At 34.2% G+C, this 23,224-nt stretch overlaps 2 protein-coding genes and 1 pseudogene across 3 annotated transcripts; 1 reads left to right on the top strand and 2 right to left on the bottom strand.

Annotated features, from left to right (window-relative positions):
- Nucleotides 1-10,654: 10,654 nt before the first annotated feature.
- Nucleotides 10,655-11,746, bottom strand: LOC145032735 (RNA-binding (RRM/RBD/RNP motifs) family protein). Its single transcript, XM_078981643.1, has 3 exons — nucleotides 11,523-11,746; nucleotides 11,140-11,208; nucleotides 10,655-11,053 (listed from the first exon to the last, which is right to left on the bottom strand). The coding sequence occupies exons 1-3, from the start codon at nucleotides 11,638-11,640 to the stop codon at nucleotides 10,815-10,817; spliced, it is 426 nt and encodes a 141-aa protein (XP_078837769.1). The 5' UTR covers nucleotides 11,641-11,746; the 3' UTR covers nucleotides 10,655-10,814.
- A 2,873-nt stretch (nucleotides 11,747-14,619) lies between these two features.
- Nucleotides 14,620-18,580, top strand: ALB1 (ALBINA 1). Of its 2 annotated transcripts, XM_078981646.1 has the most exons (15): nucleotides 14,620-15,034; nucleotides 15,196-15,374; nucleotides 15,509-15,593; nucleotides 15,675-15,991; nucleotides 16,059-16,182; nucleotides 16,257-16,349; nucleotides 16,486-16,581; nucleotides 16,663-16,794; nucleotides 16,897-17,112; nucleotides 17,200-17,355; nucleotides 17,458-17,565; nucleotides 17,641-17,775; nucleotides 17,846-18,001; nucleotides 18,081-18,201; nucleotides 18,276-18,580. In XM_078981646.1, exons 1-15 carry the CDS (start codon nucleotides 14,723-14,725, stop codon nucleotides 18,359-18,361), a joined length of 2,316 nt encoding a protein of 771 aa, XP_078837772.1. In that variant the 5' UTR covers nucleotides 14,620-14,722; the 3' UTR covers nucleotides 18,362-18,580. The 2 variants fall into 2 exon arrangements, with proteins under 2 accessions (XP_078837772.1, XP_078837770.1); XM_078981644.1 differs by having other exon boundaries at nucleotides 16,663-17,112.
- Nucleotides 18,581-19,725: 1,145 nt separating this feature from the next.
- Nucleotides 19,726-20,497, bottom strand: LOC145032737 (splicing factor 3B subunit 6-like protein pseudogene; annotated as a pseudogene).
- Nucleotides 20,498-23,224: the final 2,727 nt, after the last annotated feature.

Here is a 23,224-nt window from a genome sequence, read left to right on the forward strand (position 1 = left end):
CCAAAGAGCCATCACAACTATAAAGAAATCGATACAGGAAGTAGTTGCCTTTCAAAGTGTTGCACATAATCGTCGAGAGATGACAAATAACCCAAACACACAACGAGTAAAAAACACAACGAAAGAACACTATAGTTTTTGTGGTAAGAATGAAAACAATAAGGATGATTGTTTCAAGAAGATTGACTATCCTGAATGGTGGCCGGGTAAAGGCAAGAAGGAGAAAGGACGATCCAAGGCAGCCTTTGTTGATACGGAATCAAGCTCCATACTAGGACTCACAAGTGAGTAGTACCAAAAGTTGATCAAACACTTTTCTAATAAAGGCAAGGTTAATATGGATAACATGGCAGGTAAAATATAACAAATAAATCATGGGTTGTTGGCGCAGGTGCAACAGAACATATGACTGGAAATCGTAATCTCTTTGAAGGCAAGATGAATTGTAATGGTGAATCTCCTGTCATCATACCCAACGATGATTATGTTCTAGTAGAAGGAAAAGGAACCCCAACCTTACCTAATGGGATTAAAATCGTTGAAGTGTTATACATTCCGAAATTTAAATGCAACAATTTTTTTCTATTAGTTGTTTGATGAAAGATCTTCATTGTTATATGACATTCTTTCTTGATTTCTTTGTTGCCCATGACATACAAACGAGGAGCTTGATTGGCGTGGGGCAATGTGATAAAGGTCTCTATCCTATGGCTTTGACAACAAAGAAAGGTGCAAGAATTACACTAGATGCTTCCGTTTGGCATAAGAGATTAGGACATGCTTTCGAGGAAAAATTGCATCAAGTAGATTTTTTAGCTAATTTTACTTTTGAATTTAAAAACAAAGTTTGTGATTCATCTATAAAGGCTAAAAATACTCGTTTACCCTTTTCCTGATGGTTTTATTAAAACTAGTGAGTACTTTGATCTTATACATTGTGATATATGGGGAAGCTATCATATACTATCTTTATCCGGGGCATGCTACTTTCTCACAATCATTGATGATTTTAGTAGAGGGGTATGTATATTTATCATTAAGTATAAACATAAAGCAAGAAATTGCTTAATGAATTCTTGCAAAATGGTCAAAACTCAGTTTGGTAAAAATGTTAAGAGAATAAGAAGTGACAATGAGGGTGAGTTCACATTAGGCTTAAGGATTGAATTTTATGCACAACAATGAATTATTCTTGAAACCTTGTGTCCTCACACCCCATAACAAAATGGGGTCATCGAGAGGAAACATCAACATTTACTTAAGATGGAAAGGACTCTGAGATTTGAAGCAAATTTGTCAATCAAGTTGTGGGGAGAGTGCATCATGACGACTGCATACATAATTAAACGATTACCCTCTAAGGTAATATGATTTAAAACTCCCCTTTGAATTGATATTTGGGAAGATACCTAGTTATGAGCACATGAGGGTGTTTGGATGTCATGTGTATGTAAGAAACACAAAGACTAAACAATATAAGTTTGAAGTAAGGGGGAGACCATGTGTTTTTGTAGGATACCCTTAAGGCCAAATGGGCTACAAGGTTTTCGACATTGACAACAACAAAGTCATCACTTCAAGAGATGCTATATTTGTTGAAGATCTTTTCACTTTCTTAACTACAGAACCCAAGAAAAATAAAGATGAGGATGAAAATTTCTTTGATCATAATTATGAGGATGACATAATTCTAAATCAAGTTCAAAAGGATGTTCAAGAAAGTGATGAAAATGATGTCTATCGTTTTAATGACCAGTCTATTAATGAACCAAATTTCGTAGATGAAGTAAATACTGAGGGTAGTTCCACGCCACAACTAGATAATCTACCAAGAAAAAAGAGAAAGAGAATCCAACTGAAAAGATTTGAAGACTTTGTTGTCAACATGTCGCCATCAATAGACCTCACAAGAACCCTGCAAGATCACGACTCCTTTACAGTTGTCACAACTAGGAATTCTAACGTTTTTGTAAACATTAACAAGAGTAACATTTGTGACTAAAACATGAAAGTATGCATGATGTTTATTTAATAACAACAAAATTCCATCAAACACTCTATACAAACACTTCAAATGGTCAACCAAAGATTAGAAACCCTAAAAATCTTGGTTTAAGTTTATTTTGGACTATGATTTCCTTATTGAACCTAATGGACCAATAAGCTTCTAATTTGAGTATTTTGGGCCTAGGACCCTTAAATGGGCCCTAATTGGACCCACTTTCATAAAAAAATAACATTTTGGGCCATAATGAATTCAAAATGAATTGGTTTAACTTAATGGGCCTTATTGGATCATAACAAATCCAATAAGCCATAATGGGCCATAAAATTCATTCTTTTATGAAAATTGAGCCGTAAACTACCCTAAAGGCCCAATGAGCCGAAAACTTCTTTATGGACCTAATAAATAAGAACCAAGATAAGAAGTGGGCCAAATCAAATTACCTCCTTCCTCCTAGCCCAAATATCGGCCCAAGTATAAAAAAAGGGGAAAAGAAGTATTATGGGGAGAGTTGACTTTGGGAGGTGCCACCTCCATATTACCCTTCATATCCCAATGCATGGACCAACATACATCCATAATGGTCATTTAACTTCTCTCCCTCCCCTCTCTTCTTATCTTCGGCCGAAAGGAGCACACACACACATTACACAAATTCTCTCCATTACTCTCAAAGATCATCTTCATTCTTCCTTCAAAGAAATCTCAAAAATTTAGCTTGGATTCAAGGATCTTCATCAAGTGTTGTCATTCTTTGGTAAGTGCTATCAAACACAAAAATCTTCTTCCATTACAACATCTAGAACTCTTTCTTACAAAGCTTTATTCCATGAATACATTAAAAGCTTCTTAAGTTCGAAATCAACTCAAGGAGGCTTGCTAGGACCAAAAATCTTCTTCACATCTTCTTCAAAACCAAAACAACCAAGCAAGGTGAGTTCATACCCCTTGTTTTCGGTTTTTACTTGTTTTTGGGGGGAGAATACAAGTATTATGTGATGATCTATGCATGTTTGCATGCTATATGTGATTTCTTTAGTTTTTGGTTGTGATAATATGTAATATTTGTTATATTTCAAGATCTATATCAAAAAGGGCAAAAGAATCATAAATAAAAACATAATAAACAACATTCATCATAGATCTAAGGGTCATTAAGTTTAAAAAGTGAAAAACAAAACCAAAGAGCCTTACAAGTGTCATTTTTGGAAAAATAACAAAGAATGGGTGTAAATTGTAAATTGTCGGTTTTATGAGGGTTAAAAGTTGTTTATTTGTATAAAAGCTGATTTTTATGAAAATAATACTTTTCAAAGGGTCAAAACATAAATTTTAGCTTAATGGGCTTAAAATTGGGCCTAACGAGTTTTGGGTCCAAGGATGCGAAAAAATGAGGTTTTTGAGGGGCTGAATTGGAAAACTCAACAAACTATGGGTCTAAAATGTAAATAAACTTTTTCAAGGGTTAAAAATGAGTTTATTTCCAAATTTGGACTAAAAATGCAAAGTTTTTGATTTTGGTGTCAAAATTGTAAAACTTACGGAAATTGGGATAAAAATGTAAAATTTTTACAAATAAAGGATGCAAATGACAAATGCAATAGTTTTGGACTAGAATTTCTATTCAAATAAAGTTTGGGTGGAAAATGTCAATAAAAAATGGTTTAAGGACCAAAAATGTAAATTTTCATAAAAAGGGACTGAAAGTGCAATTTTTATAGAAAAAGGGGCCACAATGGTCAATCTAGATGTTTTTGGGCCAAATAAACAATTTTAAATGTTTGGGTTAAAATTATCAAGTTTATAATGTGAGAATGTGAGAACACTACTTTATGTTACTATTCTACTATGAATTTAATATGTATAGTATTGTAGTAATTATAATATGAATATATTCAATTTTATATTGCTATTCTAGTATAAAATTCATAAATATGTATAGTAATTTAGTAAATTCTAATGTGAATGTTAAATATGTGATTGTTCATCTATTCGGTGATGAATAATGTCATAAAGTTGTACATACAAAATTTTAATGTAAATATTAATGTGTGATTGTTCGTATATTTGTTGATGAATAATACCATATCGTTGTATATACAAAATTCATAGTAGAATAGTAACATAAAGTAGTGTTGTCACGTTCTCACATTAAATAGTGTTCTCATTTGAACTTAACTCTCTCTCTCTCTTTCTCTCTCTCTCTCTCTCTATATATATATATATATATATATATATATATATATATATATATATATATATATATATATATATAAAATTATATATAACTAAAACTTCGTTATAATTCGAACGTTAAGTTATTTTTTTAAACATAGTGAAATAAACATTTAGTAGACAACAAAATACCAACAATACGAACTTAAACTCAATAAAGTATAAGCGATTCAATGGTTGGGCTCAAATACATTCTATTCGTGTTATTGGGTCTTTGTGGCCCAATATCACGATTATTGGGTCCAACATAAATACACATGTTTATTGGGCATCAGGTGACCCAATTTCATGCCTAACGAACCCTCAATGACATTTATATGCTATTGGGCCGTAGTGGCCCATTTGCATTGCTAGTAAGGTCCAAATCAATCATATGCGTGATGGGCTGACGCGTCCATCGCATACTCGACAACCTATAATAATATACGTGATTAGCCGGCCCCCGTAGTCCTCTTCTCTTCATCTGTTAGGCTTACCTTTTATTCAAGTAAACATAAATCAGGTTGTTAAACAAGGTTATTCAATTTCAGTTGGATTTAGTGGGAAATAACGCGTGACACTAATAAGTGTCGGTGGTAGTCTGTAGTTATAACCAGAGTCTCCTGGAGGGAGAGCGAGAGTTTGTGTATAGATCTATACGGGGGTGATGCTGTTCGCTACAGTTAGACTCGGCCAATCTAGGGTGACAAAATCTTGATCAAAACCTGCGTTTGGAAAAATACCAAGACAGGCGAATTAGTCATTATTATGCATGGTTATAACGACTCACATAGAGATCCAATACCATCTAAGTGATCAAGGGAAATCATATTCATTCGTTGTGACGATACAATAATACAAAGCGATCATACTATTTTATTGGAAAACATCGGGTTTCTGTGGAAACAACATTATTCACTTGTACTTTCAATAACTATAATACAAGAAATTATTATGAGAAACATATCATTTTTACATGTTTTGAAATCATTTATGCATATATCTATGAATCATCACACCTATTGTGTAAACAATTGCCGTTTCAGAAAATATCAGATTTTCTGGGTTTTACAAACGATACAAACTAATTTAATATCAAACATACTTATGAACTCACCAAAATTATATATGTTTACGTTTTCAAAACAACTTGTATTCTCAGGTAACAAATAAGATGAAGAAAATTTCCAAGTGTGTTAGGATGTTATGTTTTGTGACTCTCAAACAATTTATGTTATGGATATGTAATGTTTAAACAATGTACTTGATGTGAACAATGACAGTTGTACCATGTAATGTTGGCGATGTATGTGTTTGTTCATGTATATTCATTGTGATGATATTTCAATTTAAGTCACACAAACCCCCGAACGTTTCCGCCGTCTGGTTTGGGGGTGTAATAGGTTGGTATCAGAGCTCTGTTTATAGTGAACTGACATATCTAACCACACATTGATATGGAACTATAAACCCAAAGAGGGACTAAATAACTCCGAACAAAACAAATAAAATATAATAATAAACACTCTTACTTGTGCGACTTAGGAAAATGAACATAATACCAAATCAAATAAGATGATTTAAAAATCCTGACATCTCGGTTAAACCAGGACTATTCACAGTTGTATTAAGGGGGCGAATGTAGCCTGATCAACTACATTTCCTCCAGAATACAACCATCACATGCCCTGAGGCAATCGCGATGGCCGGTAAACCTAAAACATACCCTTTTGTTAACCAAGAAGAGAACATCAACTCATTTTATTTAACAACTAAAATATCTTAGGAGTAATAGTGGTTTATTTACATATCCTACTTGTGTGTTCCTCATCACAACCACTATGGAAGGGGAACATCAAGGCATTCAGTTTCACCAGGCCTTGGTGGCCCACATAATGATTGAAGACGACCCCGAGGAAGGACAAGGAGTAGCTCATGACGTTGGACCCGACGAGTACACCGATACGGATTATGAGTTTGAGGGACCAATGACGACACGGAGGGGGAAGGGGATGCAGATGAAGCCCCCATCGAATCCCCTACCGACGAAACAGACCAGAGCCATCCTGCCCCACCAGGAAACCCCATGGGAGAGGATTGTTCGCTGGAATAAGAGGTTGCCACACTTCGACATCAGTTGTTTGCCATAGAAGCATGAGCCGTGCAAGCTGAGCACGAACATGATAAAGTCATTGGAGAGATGACCGAGATGGCTCAGCTACTGTCATAACATTTTGGGATATGTATCGTTGCCACCATTAGGAAATTACAGCAAGATCATGATCAATAGTATGTGTATTGGTATTAGGTCTCTCTTATATGACCTATGCTATGTACCATCGACTCTATGTTTAAGTGATTACACTACTCATAGAGTCGTTATGTTGACGAACTTTGTACCCTTTATGTATGCTCTTTCGAGCAAATTTTCATGTATCAAAGTACGAATATTATTAGTGGAAAATAATATGTGTTCTATCGTGATGTTATCTGCTATGTGTTGTATTTCCATGTTGTATGTCAATATGTGACACTACTTAAGTATATGATATACACCTAGTTTATAGCACAATCACACATTCGCTTTTCCGCGATCATCCGAAATAACTGAAACATTGAAATCCACAACCGTAAGCCAAAACTTAGTGAGTTCCCCAAAATACTCCACACAATAATACAATAACAACTACAATACATGCATATAGGGTTTGTTGGCCCGTGGCCTCAACCCAACCATCCAGGGTTTGTTGGTCTACCGCATTAAGCAGTACCACCTTAACCCAACCATCCAGGATTTGTTGGCCTCCCGCCACAACCCAAACACCAATATGTCGACATATGCAACAGATAAACAATAATTAACAAGTACAAGAAATCATACAGATATACCAATCTAATAGGTCACTACAACATAACAACATTCCATATACCAGGATACATAACACAACCTAGTGGGGCGACATTGGTGGTTTCGACCCACGAGTACAGTGAGGAAAACTCACCCAAGGCTCAAAAGATGATTGAACCAATCACTTCTCCAAACACTGACTTTACATGTCACCTATACAACAAACAAGAACCAATTATCAATCCACTACTCAAAATACCCCAAATGACCTAAAGTCAAACCTGGTCAAAGTCAACGGTCAAAAAATCAACAATGAACATTCAACTAAATTACGTCATGCGTATTAGGTCTACGCCCTACGTAGAGCCTAAGGTGGTAAAAACAAGGAAAAAAGGCTATGCACTACGTAGAAAGAATTATGCCCCACGTACTCCCAAAATTCTTAACTTAATCATTACGCTCTTAATAAAGGAAGTTAAATCATCTCAATGGATAAAGTCTTTGATTTTATTCATTTGCATCCATACCAAGGGGACAAACTCATAACCCAAGTCCAGTAAGTCACTCAAAGCTCCAAAACTCATGCATGGATGGATAAGAGTGACTAAACTTTTATTATTACGACTTAACAACTCCAAAATCTACTATAAATGATACCATGATTGCCAAGAATAGCTCATACTTTTAAGAACCAAGGTTATGGGGACAAAAGATGAAAATTCTTAAGCATAAACTAGATCTATCATAAAAACTAATCTAGGTGGAGACTTTATAGCCCCTGGAGATGGACAAGGATAAGGAACTTCTGGATCCAAAGTTGATTCAAGCTTCTAAGAAACTCCAACACCTACTTCTTTCTTCAAAAGAACACAAACACACTCTTAGGCTCACAAATACACCAAAAGAAACTAAGGTTTCAAAGGGAACATTTGGGGGGAATGAAGGCTAAGAATGGAAGGGCCTCAAGAGAGTTAGAACCCTTAAATAGGGCTAAAAACCCCAAGATTATGGTTTAGGATCTGGGCAGGTACGTGCTACGTACCCAGGTCTACACCCTGCATATATCATTAAATCTCGTCTCCAAGATACCCTTTTATGCGCACGTAGAAGACTATCTACGTCCTGCGTAGATACACGCCCAACATCAAAACTTAAAAATAAAGGGAAGGAATTTACCTTAAAGGATCGGGTGTCACACCAGACCTGTCATTGCATACACAATTAACATGCTTAGTCAGTTTGTTGTAGATCCTAGACAAAGGCATACATATATTGCTACCCGTGTACTTCGTTATCTCAAAGGGACACCAAGTCAAGGTATTTTAATGCCTAGAACTGGAGGCAATGGATTAGTTGCCTATTGTGACTTGGATTGGTTATAATGTGCTTTTACACGAAGGTCTCAAATAGGTTATCTACTTCTTTTGGGTGGATCTTCGATTTCTTGGAAAACAAAGAAGCAAATTGTGGTATCTCGTTCTTCTGCAGAAACAGAATATAAAGTCATCACACATGCAACTAAATAAAATTTATGGTTGCATTGGTTACTTAAGATTTTAAAGATGGCTCCTACAAAGGCAATATCTATATTGTGTGACAATCATGTTGCGAGACATATTGCCAAAAATCTAGTTTTCCATGAGTGGACAAAAATGTGGAAACAAATTGTTATTTTGTTAGAAAACAAGTTGAGTCCCAATAAATTTTATCGGTGTGTGTATACAAAAGACCAGTTAGCTGAAATATTCACTAAAGGATTGAGGTCTGATAAGTTGAAAGATTTATTTTGCAAGTTAGGCATTCGAGACTTACATGCTCCAACTTGAGGGGAAGTAAAAGATTTTGTGATTATCTAATACGCTTTGTATTTAAGCTCATTATTACATTTCCTGGTTTAATTGTTATCTTTTCCTTATTTCCAGCTATGATTTTGTATTTATTCTTAGAACCGATTAATGAAAAATAGATTTCTGTTTACCAATTTTTCAGATATTGTTATTGGTAATAATGTTTATATAAATCTCCATCAAGACGGTGTTTTAGAAAGCTCAAGGCAATGATTTAGAAAGCTAGAATAATACCATGCTTTGAGAAAAAGTGTTCCACTTTGAATGATGATATTCAAATTATGTCTTTGTTATTGTAATTTTTTTAATTGTTGAAAAAAATACAATTTTAACCTGTTATTAAAGGTTGTATGTATACGTTGAGTCATATACAAATTATGTCTTCTAATTAGGTCAAAATAGGAACCATGCGTTATCTTTAAATTTGGATGATTGACGTTTGTTCTCTGATTTTAAAACTGTATGAAGTAATTTATTTTTTCTAACGCCTTATTGCTTTTGTGTTTTTATATAATGCTTTCATTATCCCAGTCTGATACAAATAAAATAAGAGAGGTAGGATGGTCGACTGACTCTAATTGGAATAACTACTTCTTTAGAAAATGTCCGACAAAAACAAAAATAATCAAATACAAATAAGTATATAAAATAATAAATATTTTTTTTTTTGTAATCACACCTATCCGAGTGTTCCTGCATGAGAATCCTCAAATATAAAGCGTAGGCTTGAGATGAATAAAAAATTGGTGTGTTGAAAAATAGATATGAAAACCAATAAACCTTTAGTAAATAATAGCCACGTATGCTGAAAGTGAATAGGAAAACAAGAGAAAGTAGAATATTGACACACAAACACAAACAAGAGAAATTATCTAGTTATATAGACCTTATACCATGCAAATACAATTTAGCTACACTGATTTAAACCTCCATACTCTCCGGTCTCCATCAACTTATGAGATTATCATATTCGATGAACCAATGGTTTCAAGCGGAATCATGAAATCAAATAAGTATGTAACTTTGTTCTACTTCATAATATCAACTATGTTGTAGATAAAAATTCCTATTGCTTGGATAATTAATAAGTTGTGTGTTTTTGTAAAAAAAAAATAGTATTATTATTATTTTACCTTTTTTGATAACTATTTGCATCTTATGTGTGTGATTGACAAATGTTTCGGCTGGATAATTTGTTAAAAATTCGCTATGAACCTCAGAAAAAAAAATCATTTTGCAAGTTGCTATAAAATCCGTTCATTTAGAAAACTGGAGTGTAACATCATCCTCACGAAATCAATATAATGGATAATGATTTGCGGTTAGAAAGAAGTTATAACAATTTTCTAGAATTTTCGTTTAACATGTTTCGATATACAACTTCTTATAACAGCTTTGACATACATCATTTTCTTATAGCAATCAAAGTCACCTTATACAAATGCGCATTTCACACCACCAAACATACATTAGATTACAACATTGATCCCCTTTGAAACACTTATATGACAATGACACTAAATCAGCAATGTTGTTTATCGAATTATGGAAAAATCAATTTGGTTATAGTTTTGTACCACATTAGACATAAACGAAAACTAATTTCCATGAAAAAGGTAGTATCAAACACAATATTTGGTTTCTCCCACCGTATTATTACTCTTCTCAAAACACTTGATACTCAAAAGTTATATCATTTTATTATCTAAACTTTCAAGCAACTAGTTATCTTCAATGCCATTCAACCACAGATTCTAAACAATGATTAAAAATTCCATATATGTGTCAACATAACTTTTCACTTCAAACCCATGGGAGACAGAAGAATGGAATCATAGTAAACTTTTTTCAATAATAAATTGGTCCCGAATATGTCTAAAACCCTCATTAAACATCACAATTAGCCACACCAACCAATAGTCTTGTTTGTTTTGAATCCAAACTCAGATTGCTGCTGTGATTCAGGATCTGCAGGTGGTCTATATTCCTTTGGCTTTGCAGGATCCACAAAAATAACCCATCCATCTAAGAACTTTGCATTCATTCCTTCACGAGCTTTCTCAGCTTCTTCTATTGATGCATATGTCACAAATGCAAACCCCTTTGATCTTTGAGTAGCCCTATCCATGATCACTTTTGCTGTAAAGTTTAATAAAGATTCAGCACCATTGTTTTCAACATGGCAAAATTAAGAAATTTACAGAAGGTGAATATAGTTTCTTTACCCTCCACAAGCTGGCCAAATGGTTCAAATGCTTCTTTAAGTTTTTCATCAGTCGTGTTTCTGTTTAGGCCTGCACATAACATCAAGCGATGTAACAAATTGGAGATAGATACCAATTCCATTATCGAATATACAGGAAATACAATTTTCAAAAACCATTGCAATCTTCTAATTTGCTCTAAAAATTTGACAATAAATATTTTGACCATTGAATCATTGGAGCGACATATTTGAGAATTTGATCGAACAAATAAAACCTCAGATTGACCATGAACTTGAAGTTGAAACTTAAGATGTAAAAAGAAGGTATTCCGTTCGCGCGTACGCAATAAAGACTAAAATTTTAAGCAGAGAATTAAAATATTCACAAAGTTGTAAACTTACCGCTGATAAATAACTTTGGGGCAGTTAAAGTTGAGTTGAATCGAGCTGAAGCGAACTGAGAGCTCATAATAGAAGATGGTCCGTTGAGAATGCGACGAAAAGCCGACGAAAAAGCCATCTCTAAAAACAGATAAATGCAAATTAGTGGGAAAGAGGAGAAATCAGGGTTTACTTGATAAACCCTAGCTTTGCAAGAACGAGAAGGCTTTCGAGTTTCGAGTAGGGCCTACGAGACTACGAATGCTATTCATGTTTCCAAAATTTACGAACTACCCCCAACACTTTTGTATATTGTAATTGAGATCCTATAGTTTTACTATTATATACATAACTATTAATAACAATCAAATTTTCAACATCTCTGCAAACGTGTATTAGACTAATTCAGAGTCAACTTGTATTCCATATATTTAGGAGTATTCAGTTGTATTTCTGTATATAAATACCTGGTGTATATCGTTGTATTTCACAATCAATAGAGTGAGATTATCCTCTTTACTTCTGGACTCTTTTATGGTATTAGAGCAATCTTGATTTTTTTTCTTTTTCATGGCTCACAACAACCAACATATTTTGGGGTTCGCTACTGGCTCCTCTTTTCAAATACCTTCCATGAGCATCAAACTTGAGACCTCCAACTTTTGTCTTTGGCGTACAAACATTATATCTACTCTGGAAACCTTTGATCTTGAATCATTCATTCTTGACCCTCAGCCACCACCAGAAACCATCACCACTGAATGTGAAGGTGCTCCTCCTACTGTTGCTCCCAATCCAGAGTACACCTTGTGGAAGCGACGTGATCGCTATGTTCTTCTCTGGTTGAAATCTACACTTGCTGAAAGAGCCCTTGCCATTGATAGTTTTGGTGTTTTTTTAAGAGTTTTGATTTGATTGAACATTAAAGTTTCATGAATGTCGCTATTTAGCCATCAATATAATCCTAGTCTGATCGGAAAATAAGGATCATCAATCGATCAAAGTGTGCATGCTTTCCAATAGTATGAATTCAATCTTTCAAAATTGCAACTCAACAAATTCAATCATTTTCATATATGAAAGATGCTTTCTTGGCAAATGAAGTGGCATCAATATCTACCACTTCAGAAGAGAGGATTGTGTATATGCAAGGAGAAGTTATCAAAGTCCTGAAAGCTTTAGAAGTTGTGATGGGACATTTAAGGAGGTTTTTGGTAGATCATATTGTCTTCTTTTGTTTGGGAAGATTGTAAATGATTATCATTTAATTTAGTTATCTTGAAACTATAATAACATTGTTGTTTATGTGAATAATAGGCAATGTTTTTTTATTGAAACAATGTAGGGGCGGTCACACAAGAATTCCAACAAGTGGAAACATGGGTTGAGAATTGGTAGTGATTGTACTCTTCCAATGAGGAGAGAGACATTCTTTCTAGATCTTGAGCCCTAAATAGAGCCACACATTTCATCCCATGGCCTTTCATTATATGGCCGTGACCCGACGTGTTCTCTGAGACGACGACTGTCGGTGGTGTCAACGGCTGACGATAATGACTGAGGGTGGTGGTGTTTCTAGAGAGTGGAGCTAATGAATGGTTAGAGGGGTAGACTTCATGAATGGTCCATGTGGTTTGTAAAAGACAACTTCACCCTCACATACCTTACACGTGTTGTGATTTAACGGACCAAAAGTGATGGTGCAAACCAAAAAGACTATCTATGAAAACATAAGTGAAAACCTCATAAAAACTTAATGTATTTTCATCAAATGCTTAAAAAAACCACTATATTATTTTTTTAGTGCACAAAAACCCTTATATTTTCTGAAATTCTTAATTAAAGTTTTCTACACTTAGAAAAACCTAATCTATTTTCATGAAAGGATTAAAAAAACCATTATATAATTTTTTGCAGTGCATTTAAACCCTCATATTTTTTTTAATTTTTTTAATCTAATGAGTTGTAACAATCAAAACGTTGTGAATCGATTACATAACATTTTTAACTATTTAGGATTTACCAAACTCAATACCTTAAATGATATATTTTTAAAAAAATATAAGAGTTTTAACATACATTTTAAAAAATATAAGGGTTTTAACGTAAAAAAAAATTATATAGTAGTTTTTTTAAGGCTTTGATGAAAATATATTGGGTTTTAATAAGGTTTCCGGAAACATAAACAATCTTTTAGGAAAAAAAATGAGGAATTGAACTTAATACTATAGAAAACCACATAAAACCATTTATGGGGATTTGTTCTTTAACAAATGAAAAAAAATAAATAAATAAACAATCATGTTAATCCTAATAATTTCTAAGATTTAAAAAAAATGATTGTTTTCATGAATTTCGTAGGTCTTATCTACAAAATTAGTACATAGGAAATCATCAAAATAACGTTCTTTAGAAAAAAAAAAAATTTCTGCATGTATAAACTACATAAATTCATGTTTCACATACGAAACAAAAAACTAAATAAAACTGTGGCAACTTTTCTAACAACCATTTTTGCAAAACAAATCATTTTTCTAACCTGCGGAATGTAAATTTAAACATCCAAAAACATTAATTTTTTTTTTTTAATCGTAAATGGTAGATTGTTGTTTTTTCTGTTCCATTTCCTATGTAGAATTTCTCAACAGGCACAACAAAAAACTTAATGTGATTTAAAAATAGAAAAAAAAAAAATTATATAGAGAGGTACATTCGGGTCCATTTCGCAGCCCCATAATACTTTTTACAGCCCAAAACGATGATTTTCAGCCCATTAATGATTTAACAGTCTAAAACTCTAAATGACAAATTTGTAGGCGTCATTTATGAAAATCAGCTATTTGTGACATTTGGTTAAATTTTAAACTTTCTTTTTGGAAAAATCTTATTTTAGATTTTTTTTCATTAACTATTTGAGTTGGAGAAATAAATAAAGAAACTAAATATTTTCTTTCTATTTAAATATTAATATATATCAAATTTAATAAAATTAATAATATTTTAATATAATTGTCAATAAATACAATAAGAAAATAGTAAGGATATTTAATTTCTCCGAATAAACAAAGCCATGATTAGTTTCTAGTTTTTAGACACAATAAATTTGATTTTAGCAAGATGCGGAAAGATATCTTGCGGGGATGGATAACGGTAATCCCACCAGATAAGAGAGACCCAAACTTTCTCTCTCTCCTTTTCCAGTTTCCAGTCATCACTCTTCCATGGCGCTTCTGCAATCCGCGCCTTCTACTAGTGGGAGTTCTACACAGTCGCCATTGACAAACCGCCCTCTCATCCACACTCCCTTCATATTCCCTTCCACATCCTTCAAATTACCCCCAATTTCTACTAACTACTCCCTCAAGCACAAACACAACAACTATCGCTTCCGCATTCGTGCATCGACAACTCTTGAATCCACCAATGGCGCTGCCACCATAGCCGTCGGCCTTGATAGTCCCTCTTCCACCGTCAACACCTCCGGTATTCCTTATGGCAGACAGTATTTCCCTCTTGCCGCAGTTGTTGGACAAGTACGTCTTCTCGTATATATGCATTTTTGCTGATCTGAGATTGTATTGTTTGCTTTTATTACATCTCGCAAGTCGCAACAACTCAAACGTGTTAGAGGAATTGGCAATGATGCTTATTCAATCAACTGTAAACATTCATATATTATTATGTCATCTAACAGGATGCTATTAAAACTGCTCTTCTACTTGGGGCAATTGATCGTGAGATTGGAGGAATCGCAATCTGTGGCAAAAGAGGAACGGCTAAAACAGTTATGGCACGCGGATTACATGCAATTCTGCCACCAATCGATGTAGTTGTTGGTTCAACTTCAAATGCTGATCCAGCCTGCCCAGAAGAGTAAGGTTACCAAATCTCTTAACAAAATTTATGTGAACTCCAGATTACATTCCTTGATGCTTGATATTTAAAGAATTGCAATGTTTCCTTGTACTTAGTCGGCTGACAACAAAACGTTGTTTGATATATAATAGATGGGAAGATGGACTTGCTGATAGAGTGGAATATGACTCTGCTGGTAATGTGAAGACCCAAGTAGTTAGATCACCGTTTGTGCAGGTGGTATCAGTGGGAAAATATTGTGATGCTTTTAGCATAATCATCTTCTTTAAATTAACCCTAATTGCTTTCTTTTTGCAGATTCCACTTGGTGTTACAGAAGATCGATTAATTGGATCTGTTGATGTTGAGGAATCTGTCAAGAATGGAACAACTGTGTTCCAGCCAGGTCTTCTAGCTGAAGCACACAGAGGAGTTCTTTATGTTGATGAAATCAACTTACTGGATGAAGGGATAAGTAATTTGCTCCTTAATGTGTTGACTGATGGTGTTAATATTGTTGAGAGAGAAGGAATCAGCTTTCGTCACCCATGCAAGCCACTGTTAATTGCTACTTATAATCCTGAAGAGGGTTCTGTACGTGAACATTTACTCGATCGTATTGCAATCAATTTAAGGTAGACTTCTTATACTTATTAACAATTCAAACAATACATACAGTTTATTGAAATCTTTATTCTGCAGTGCAGATCTTCCAATGAGCTTTGAGGATCGTGTTGCTGCTGTAGGAATCGCAACACAGTTTCAGGAACAAAGTAAGGAGGTTTATAAAATGATGGAGGAAGAAACAGACTCTGCAAAGACTCAGGTAATCTAATCACTCATGCAAGTTAATTTTTAAAATTCTAAATTGGTAGTGAAATATCTGCTGTTTTTATACAGATTATTTTGGCAAGAGAATATTTGAAGGATGTAAGCATTAGTCGTGAACAACTCAAGTATCTGGTCATGGAAGCAATGCGTGGTGGTTGCCAGGTAAATCTGTAAGAATTTAGACATCTCATCATTCATCAAGATTCAAGAAGAAATTATTTTTGAAATATAACTGAATAAAGATGTTTAAAATCATGGGTTCAATAGATCTTTAAATGTTTGATGAGGTTTACTACAGGGACATAGAGCTGAACTATATGCTGCACGTGTTGCCAAATGTTTAGCCGCTTTTGAAGGTCGTGAAAAAGTCAGTGTGGATGACCTCAAGAAATCTGTATGTATCTCATTTTGGAACTTCTTGTTTAAAAAATAAATTATTTTTTCATTTTTTTCAAAGTTCTTTCTCCACTATCAGGTAGAACTTGTGATTCTTCCTCGTTCAATGATAAACGAAAACCCGCCAGATCAGCAGCAGCAGCCACCACCCCCGCCACCTCCTCCACAAAATCAAAATTCTGAGAACCAGAATGAAGAAGAGGAGGAAGAGGTGAGTCGGTCAACATGGTCAAACTTATTAATTACTGTAGGAAAAAAAAAATATACGTGGATGCTAATGATTGGATATTTATCATTATTATTATATAAACAGGAGGAAGATAATGAAGATGAAAAGGATGAAGAAAATGAACAGCAACAAGACCAATTACCTGAAGAATTTATCTTCGATGCAGATGGTGGTCTGGTGGATGAAAAACTTCTCTTTTTTGCACAACAAGCACAAAGAAAAAAAGGGAAAGCTGGAAGGGCTAAAAATGTCATTTTCTCTGAAGACAGAGGTCGATATATCAAACCAATGCTTCCCAAAGTCGGTTTAACTTTAATATATCTTTTACTCTATAAAGTTTCAAAGATTTCTGCTTTTGTTTTGACCAAATGGGTTGACTTGAAACAGGGTCCTGTAAAACGATTAGCTGTTGATGCAACATTAAGAGCAGCTGCACCTTATCAGAAATTGCGTAGGGAGAAAGACACACAAAGTCTTAGGAAAGTTTATGTGGAAAAAACAGATATGAGAGCTAAAAGAATGGCTAGGAAAGCAGGTGCCTTGGTAAGTAAAGCATGTTGTCATATTGGATGACTAAATTTGAGAAATTATTTTTATTCATATGTGTTGTTTTTTTTTTTTTTTTTTTTTTTTTTTTTTATACAGGTTATATTTGTGGTTGATGCTAGTGGAAGCATGGCATTAAATCGGATGCAAAATGCAAAAGGTGCAGCACTTAAACTGTTAGCAGAAAGCTATACAAGTAGAGATCAGGTAATGTAATTTATTTATTATTGAATCTTTTAATAATTTGTTGAATTTATTTATAATGTTGAAATTTTTTTACAGGTGTCAATTATTCCGTTTCGTGGAGATGCTGCAGAAGTGCTTTTGCCTCCTTCCAGATCAATCTCAATGGCTAGGAAAAGACTCGAGAGGCTTCCATGTGGTGGTGGTTCTCCTCTTGCTCATGGACTTACCACGGTATTATTATTTTTTTGTTAAATAAAAAATAATAATAAAATTTGAAGTAGTTTTTTGTTGGGGGGCACAGGCGGTTAGGGTGGGGATGAATGCGGAGAAGAGTGGAGATGTTGGGCGGATAATGATTGTGGCGATAACTGATGGGAGAGCCAATATTTCACTTCAAAGATCTAATGATCCAGAAATGGCTGCAGATGCACCAAGGCCTTCTTCTCAAGAGTTGAAGGTAGTAAAACAATTTACAAAATACAAAAACTGTATTATTATTTATTACACTAATAATAATTTTATATTTTTATTGAAAGGATGAGATACTTGAAGTGGCTGGTAAGATTTATAAAGCGGGAATGTCTTTGTTGGTGATTGACACGGAGAATAAGTTTGTTTCAACTGGTTTTGCTAAAGAGATTGCTCGAGTGGCTCAAGGTATGAATTACTGTTCCAAACACACCAATTTTTTTTTTTTTTTTTTTTTTTGACTGATATTGTTTGTGTATTAGGGAAATACTATTACCTGCCTAATGCATCGGACTCTGTTATCTCGGCTGCAACAAAGGATGCTTTGTCAGCTTTGAAGAACTCTTGAATAACAAAATCATAACAACATCCACATTGTAATAACGCTTTTTTGTTGGAAACGAGACACAAAATGGCTTTTCATTGTGATTGAAGTTTTTTTTTTTTTTTTTTTTTGAGCCATGTTGATGTAAGTTTTGGTATATATCCAAATTGTAACAGTATTACTTGTCCTAACTGTGCAACCCATTAGGTTCAGATGATATGCTATCTTTTTGTACTATTGCAATTGTGATGGTTTTAATGGAAGTAACATAGAAACAACACAACACAAATCACACAAGTGTGACACCAAGGTACACTTTATTTCAAATGCTACTAGGATGATACATTTTATTTCGTCATGGGTTAACAAATTTACATAAACGTAGGTGCATAAAAGAAAATATATTTTAACAATTTATAACACATCCAAAACATGTGATACATACAAGAATACATAAGTTGTTTGCTTAGTGAGTAGTTATGGTTTTGATATTTAGCACAAACATTTAATGCAAAAGTAATTACTGCATACTTTCTTATTACATTTTTCATCCCGTGGAAACATTATTGCTAAGAGATCAGCTAGCATTGGGTTGTATTTAACATGTATAAAACTTTCATGCTAACTCACCATAAAACATCTCTTTGAAATATCATCCGAATTCCGAACAAAATAACATGGTAAGTAACTTCAAAAACATAGAATATACATATAACATATATATGTATCCTATTAAATCACATAAATATTCACTTTTCTTTGAGCTTGCTTTTAGAACATGGTACATTCATGAGAAGATTATACATGTTGTACTTGTTGTACCTTATCTCCTTAGAAGCTTACATCTAATGTAGTTGTCTTAACTTGTCTCTTTAGACGCTTACACCTTATGCTTCTAGCTCTCATTTGTCATCTACTAGCTTAGCTTCATCGCTAAAATCCTGTTTCTATACCTACTTGTAGAACCTATGTATATGATGTAAGCACCTTTGTAAGCATATGGTAAACTACTTGTATGTTTGCTTACTTATTTCCAACTTTTTTTTTAAAATAAAATTTGTAATATTTTTTCTAAAACAAACATTCCCTAAGTGTGCCCTATAGTTGCTTATGTCTATTTATAGTACAAGGAGTCAAGGATCTTAACTAATCCCTTATAATTGTGTATTAACAATTTTATACATGTCTATTTTCCTGAAGGGGACAGAATATGTGTATATATATATATATCTGAAAACATAGTACCTTGCCTTCATTTTTAGAAACAGGGGTGTTACAAGATAATATTATTTGCTTCATCAGTTAATTCTGAAATCCATTAGGTTCAGATGATATGCTATCTTTTCGTAGTATTGCAATTGTGGTGGTTTAATGGAAGGAACAACATAGAAACAACACAACACAACTCAAATTAAACAAGATAACAGTATTTGCTTCACAGCTAATGATTGCACCAAAATGCATTGACAACCTCGGAGTGCAAGGAAACTATCATCAGATCATGAACATTAGAAAAACAAAGTATAACAAGTGCTCATACAAATTTAAAACTTGTACTTCAAATTTACAATCCAACTTTAAACGAAAGGCAATCTCCTCCATTCACGTACACACTAATCAGTCTTCAATTGAAAAGAGAGAATATAAAACAAGCAACTCACTCACTGTAGATCTTTGGCAGTAACACCATACTTTTCCTGAAGTTTCGTAAGCTCTTCTTCTTTCTTCTTTTGATCAAATTTCTTACTCATCTTGGCCTGCTGATAATACAAGACAATGAGGTAGCGATTGGCAACGTTAAAACCGGAAAGATGATCGACTGCTGTTTTGGCATCGTAGATATCTTCGTAGACGACGAAGGCAGTGCCTCGCGTATCCTTGTTGGTTCCGATACGTATCTGGCGAATTGCACCGTATTTTCCGAAAATATCGTACATCTCTTCGGAAGTGATGTTGAATGGCAAGTTGCGTACGTAGAGGACCCTGTTTACTTCTGGTGGGAGCCTTGTGTTTCCCTTTCTTAAATTGATTGTTGCCATTACAGATTGCTCGTTCGCGAGATTGAAAAATTTAGGGTTCTGAAAAAGGATTTAGGGGTTTTGGTTTTGATCGACTAGTAATTGTTATACTCCTCTTGTTCAAACCTGAAACTGCAAAAGTTTAAAGTAGCCCCCTCTATTTGAAAGAGATTACAAATACAAATTCCATTTTTGTTACTCGAGTTTTTTTTTTTTTTTTAAACCTAAGAAATAATTTGTAGTATCATTATATATACTTATACTAATAAATAAAATACTGGAAAATAAATATGCTTACAAATATCCAGGAATCCAGACAAACTAGCACTATGATATTTCACTGTACTAAAATGTCAAATTTTGTCTATTTTTTGTAACACAATGGAAAAAGAAAAACAAGTTAAGTTCTTTTTTTCGCACTAAATAGCAACTACTTAAATCATAAGATTGGATTTGACCAACGAATAGCAACTACTTAAATCACAAGATTGGATTTCACCAACGAGACGAATATATGATTGTCGGAAGAAATGAGAGTTACACTTTTTCTGATATCGGTGACTAGGTACTCAAGTCATTTGATTTTATGAATTCTTACTTTTTTTTTTTCAAGATTGAGTTGTTGAAACTACCACAGTCCACACAGACCACTATAAGTCACTTTATTTATTAGTCGGACACCAATAACCGATACATCGTCTTCTATTTTGGAGTTGTTCATTAACGTTGTAAAACAAGTTTCCAAAAATGGTCTTGTATTCATGAACGGACAAGCGGACAGATGGGAGTCGCAAGAGACGAGAGTTAGAAGAGATAAGAAAGGGTAGGGCGTTGGTGGCTTTTAGGTTGCACATAGTCTTTCTAGTTTGGTTGTTTGGGAGCGAGTTCAAGGCAGTACCCACGGTACCGTCACCTATACGACACCAAAAAAGACACCGAGAAAAGATAGTATTGAAGATTCGATGGAAGAACGAGTTGGGTAACCCTTGTCATCCCACATCTCTTTATACTCTCACTATTCTTGATCTTTGCCGACAATCATTTTTTCCTTTTTGACCAATCTATAAATACCACACACAACCACTTCAAAGCCACACATTCTCCCATATTCCATTCCAACTTTCTCTGATTCCATATAAATTCTCTCCTCTTTCATTCCAACTTTCTCAAATTCCATTTCAAATGGATTTTAATTGTGGCAAGTCAAAAAAAAAGTTTAAGCCAAAAGGCAACCAATATAATAAAATGGAAAACGGTTCTCCACACTTTATTCCAACTTCCAAGTACCCACCATATCAACCCCAATATAACCAACTACCCATGAACATTTGTATAGCCAACTTTCTTAATCTGATCATTTATTATCCACAATCAATTCCCAAACCCGATTTGATGCGTGTATGGGTTGCTTTGTATTGAGATTGAATAGTGTTTGAGACAAAAACAATAAAATGATAGATTTGATAAACTAGACCTATAGCTTGTAAATTTGAAGACAAACTAAGACCTACAAGTCTGAATTCGATCAACTCAAGGATCACGTCCAAAAGATGATAATTTGTGAACTATGACAATAATTCAAAGTGAGCAAAAGGGTTCTTTTTATTAAAATTCGACTATATCATTTCCATTCATGCACTTGGCTGTATATGAACCCTTATTACAAAGTTGGTGGTTACAAGCCAACCAACCAACTAATCATTAAAACTACTAAATGAAAATTAAGGAAACTCTTGAAATAACACAAAAAAAAAACATCCAAGGCACTTGAGTATGAAAAAAACATCCATGCTCCATTAAGGAGCCATAAGAGGCATTAAAGTGTAACCTTAATCCACAAAAGAGTGTCAAAAACGGCTAGGAGGCTTTATGAAGCAAAGAGTAACGTTTTTTTAGCACTTATGAAGCCTTAAAAGTGTTGCCCTAGCCTTCATCATGCAACCCTAATTTAATTTGTGGGTTACCATGTACAACCCAACCATAGAGCCCAAACCACCTTTTAGCCCACTAATAATCACTAATCCATCATTTTTTGGGCTTTCATGATCCATGCATTATGGATCATCCCCTCCCCCTTTGAAAGGAATTGACCTCATTTCATTAAGGCCATCATCATCAAGATAAGGTGAAAGATCTCCTACATTAAAGGCATGCATTCCATGGTCTCCTCCTAAATCCAAATTGTAACCATTATCATTTTCAGAATTTGTCACTTCCACACATGTATCACGATTCCAATATTCCATTCCTGAAGCATTGTAATTTCATCATGAGATATTTTAAAACGAAAGCTTTTATAGAAGAGATGATATGAAATATTTTAAAAGTCCACAACAAATGTTTAAGCGTCAAAATATAGGGTGAGAATCCCCATCCCCATCCAAAAGGACCAAAACATCATACTCAAACATTTACACAGCCTCTTTGATGCATATTTTCATCTGATTCCAACGTTGAGGCTGGGGCTAAACAGATTCTTGCTGAAACACCACAACAGAAGCAATGAAAAGGAAATAAAGTGCCATCAACATACTCACAACGTTCTAAAATAATATCGTCATTGAAATCACCGACCTCGCCCATCAAAACAAAGAAGAGGGATGGGAGAAAGCGACACCTTGAAGAAAAATGTGTATCACGGAAGCTACTGAGCAAAAGAAAATGACACTCTTGGAGGAGGATTTATAAGCGCTTAAGGAAAAACAAGAGGAAAAAGAGATACACCACATAACTATTTGACCTCATGAAAAAATAGCAAATTACAGCTGTCTATGATTGTGAATTGTTGAATTTCATTTTAGAATTTAATCATCATTTTATGATTTTTTTTAATTATCTTTTCGTGAACTTAATTGTCGTTTTATGAGTT

This window comes from Lactuca saligna, chromosome 2 (assembly GCF_052625555.1).
Source record: "Lactuca saligna cultivar CGN05327 chromosome 2, ASM5262555v1, whole genome shotgun sequence".
NCBI classification, from domain to species: Eukaryota; Viridiplantae; Streptophyta; class Magnoliopsida; order Asterales; family Asteraceae; genus Lactuca; species Lactuca saligna.

Coding starts and splice junctions, on each gene's coding strand:
- LOC145032735 (XM_078981643.1), bottom strand. CDS start 11,640: ATGGCTTTTTCGTCGGCTTTTCGTCGCATTCTCAACGGACCATCTTCT. Junction 11,209..11,522: donor CCCAAAGTTATTTATCAGCG/GTAAGTTTACAA, acceptor TGTTATGTGCAG/GCCTAAACAGAAACACGACT. Junction 11,054..11,139: donor ATTTGGCCAGCTTGTGGAGG/GTAAAGAAACTA, acceptor TAAACTTTACAG/CAAAAGTGATCATGGATAGG.
- ALB1 (XM_078981644.1), top strand. CDS start 14,723: ATGGCGCTTCTGCAATCCGCGCCTTCTACTAGTGGGAGTTCTACACAG. Junction 15,375..15,508: donor GATCCAGCCTGCCCAGAAGA/GTAAGGTTACCA, acceptor GATATATAATAG/ATGGGAAGATGGACTTGCTG. Junction 17,776..17,845: donor TTGCTCATGGACTTACCACG/GTATTATTATTT, acceptor TGGGGGGCACAG/GCGGTTAGGGTGGGGATGAA.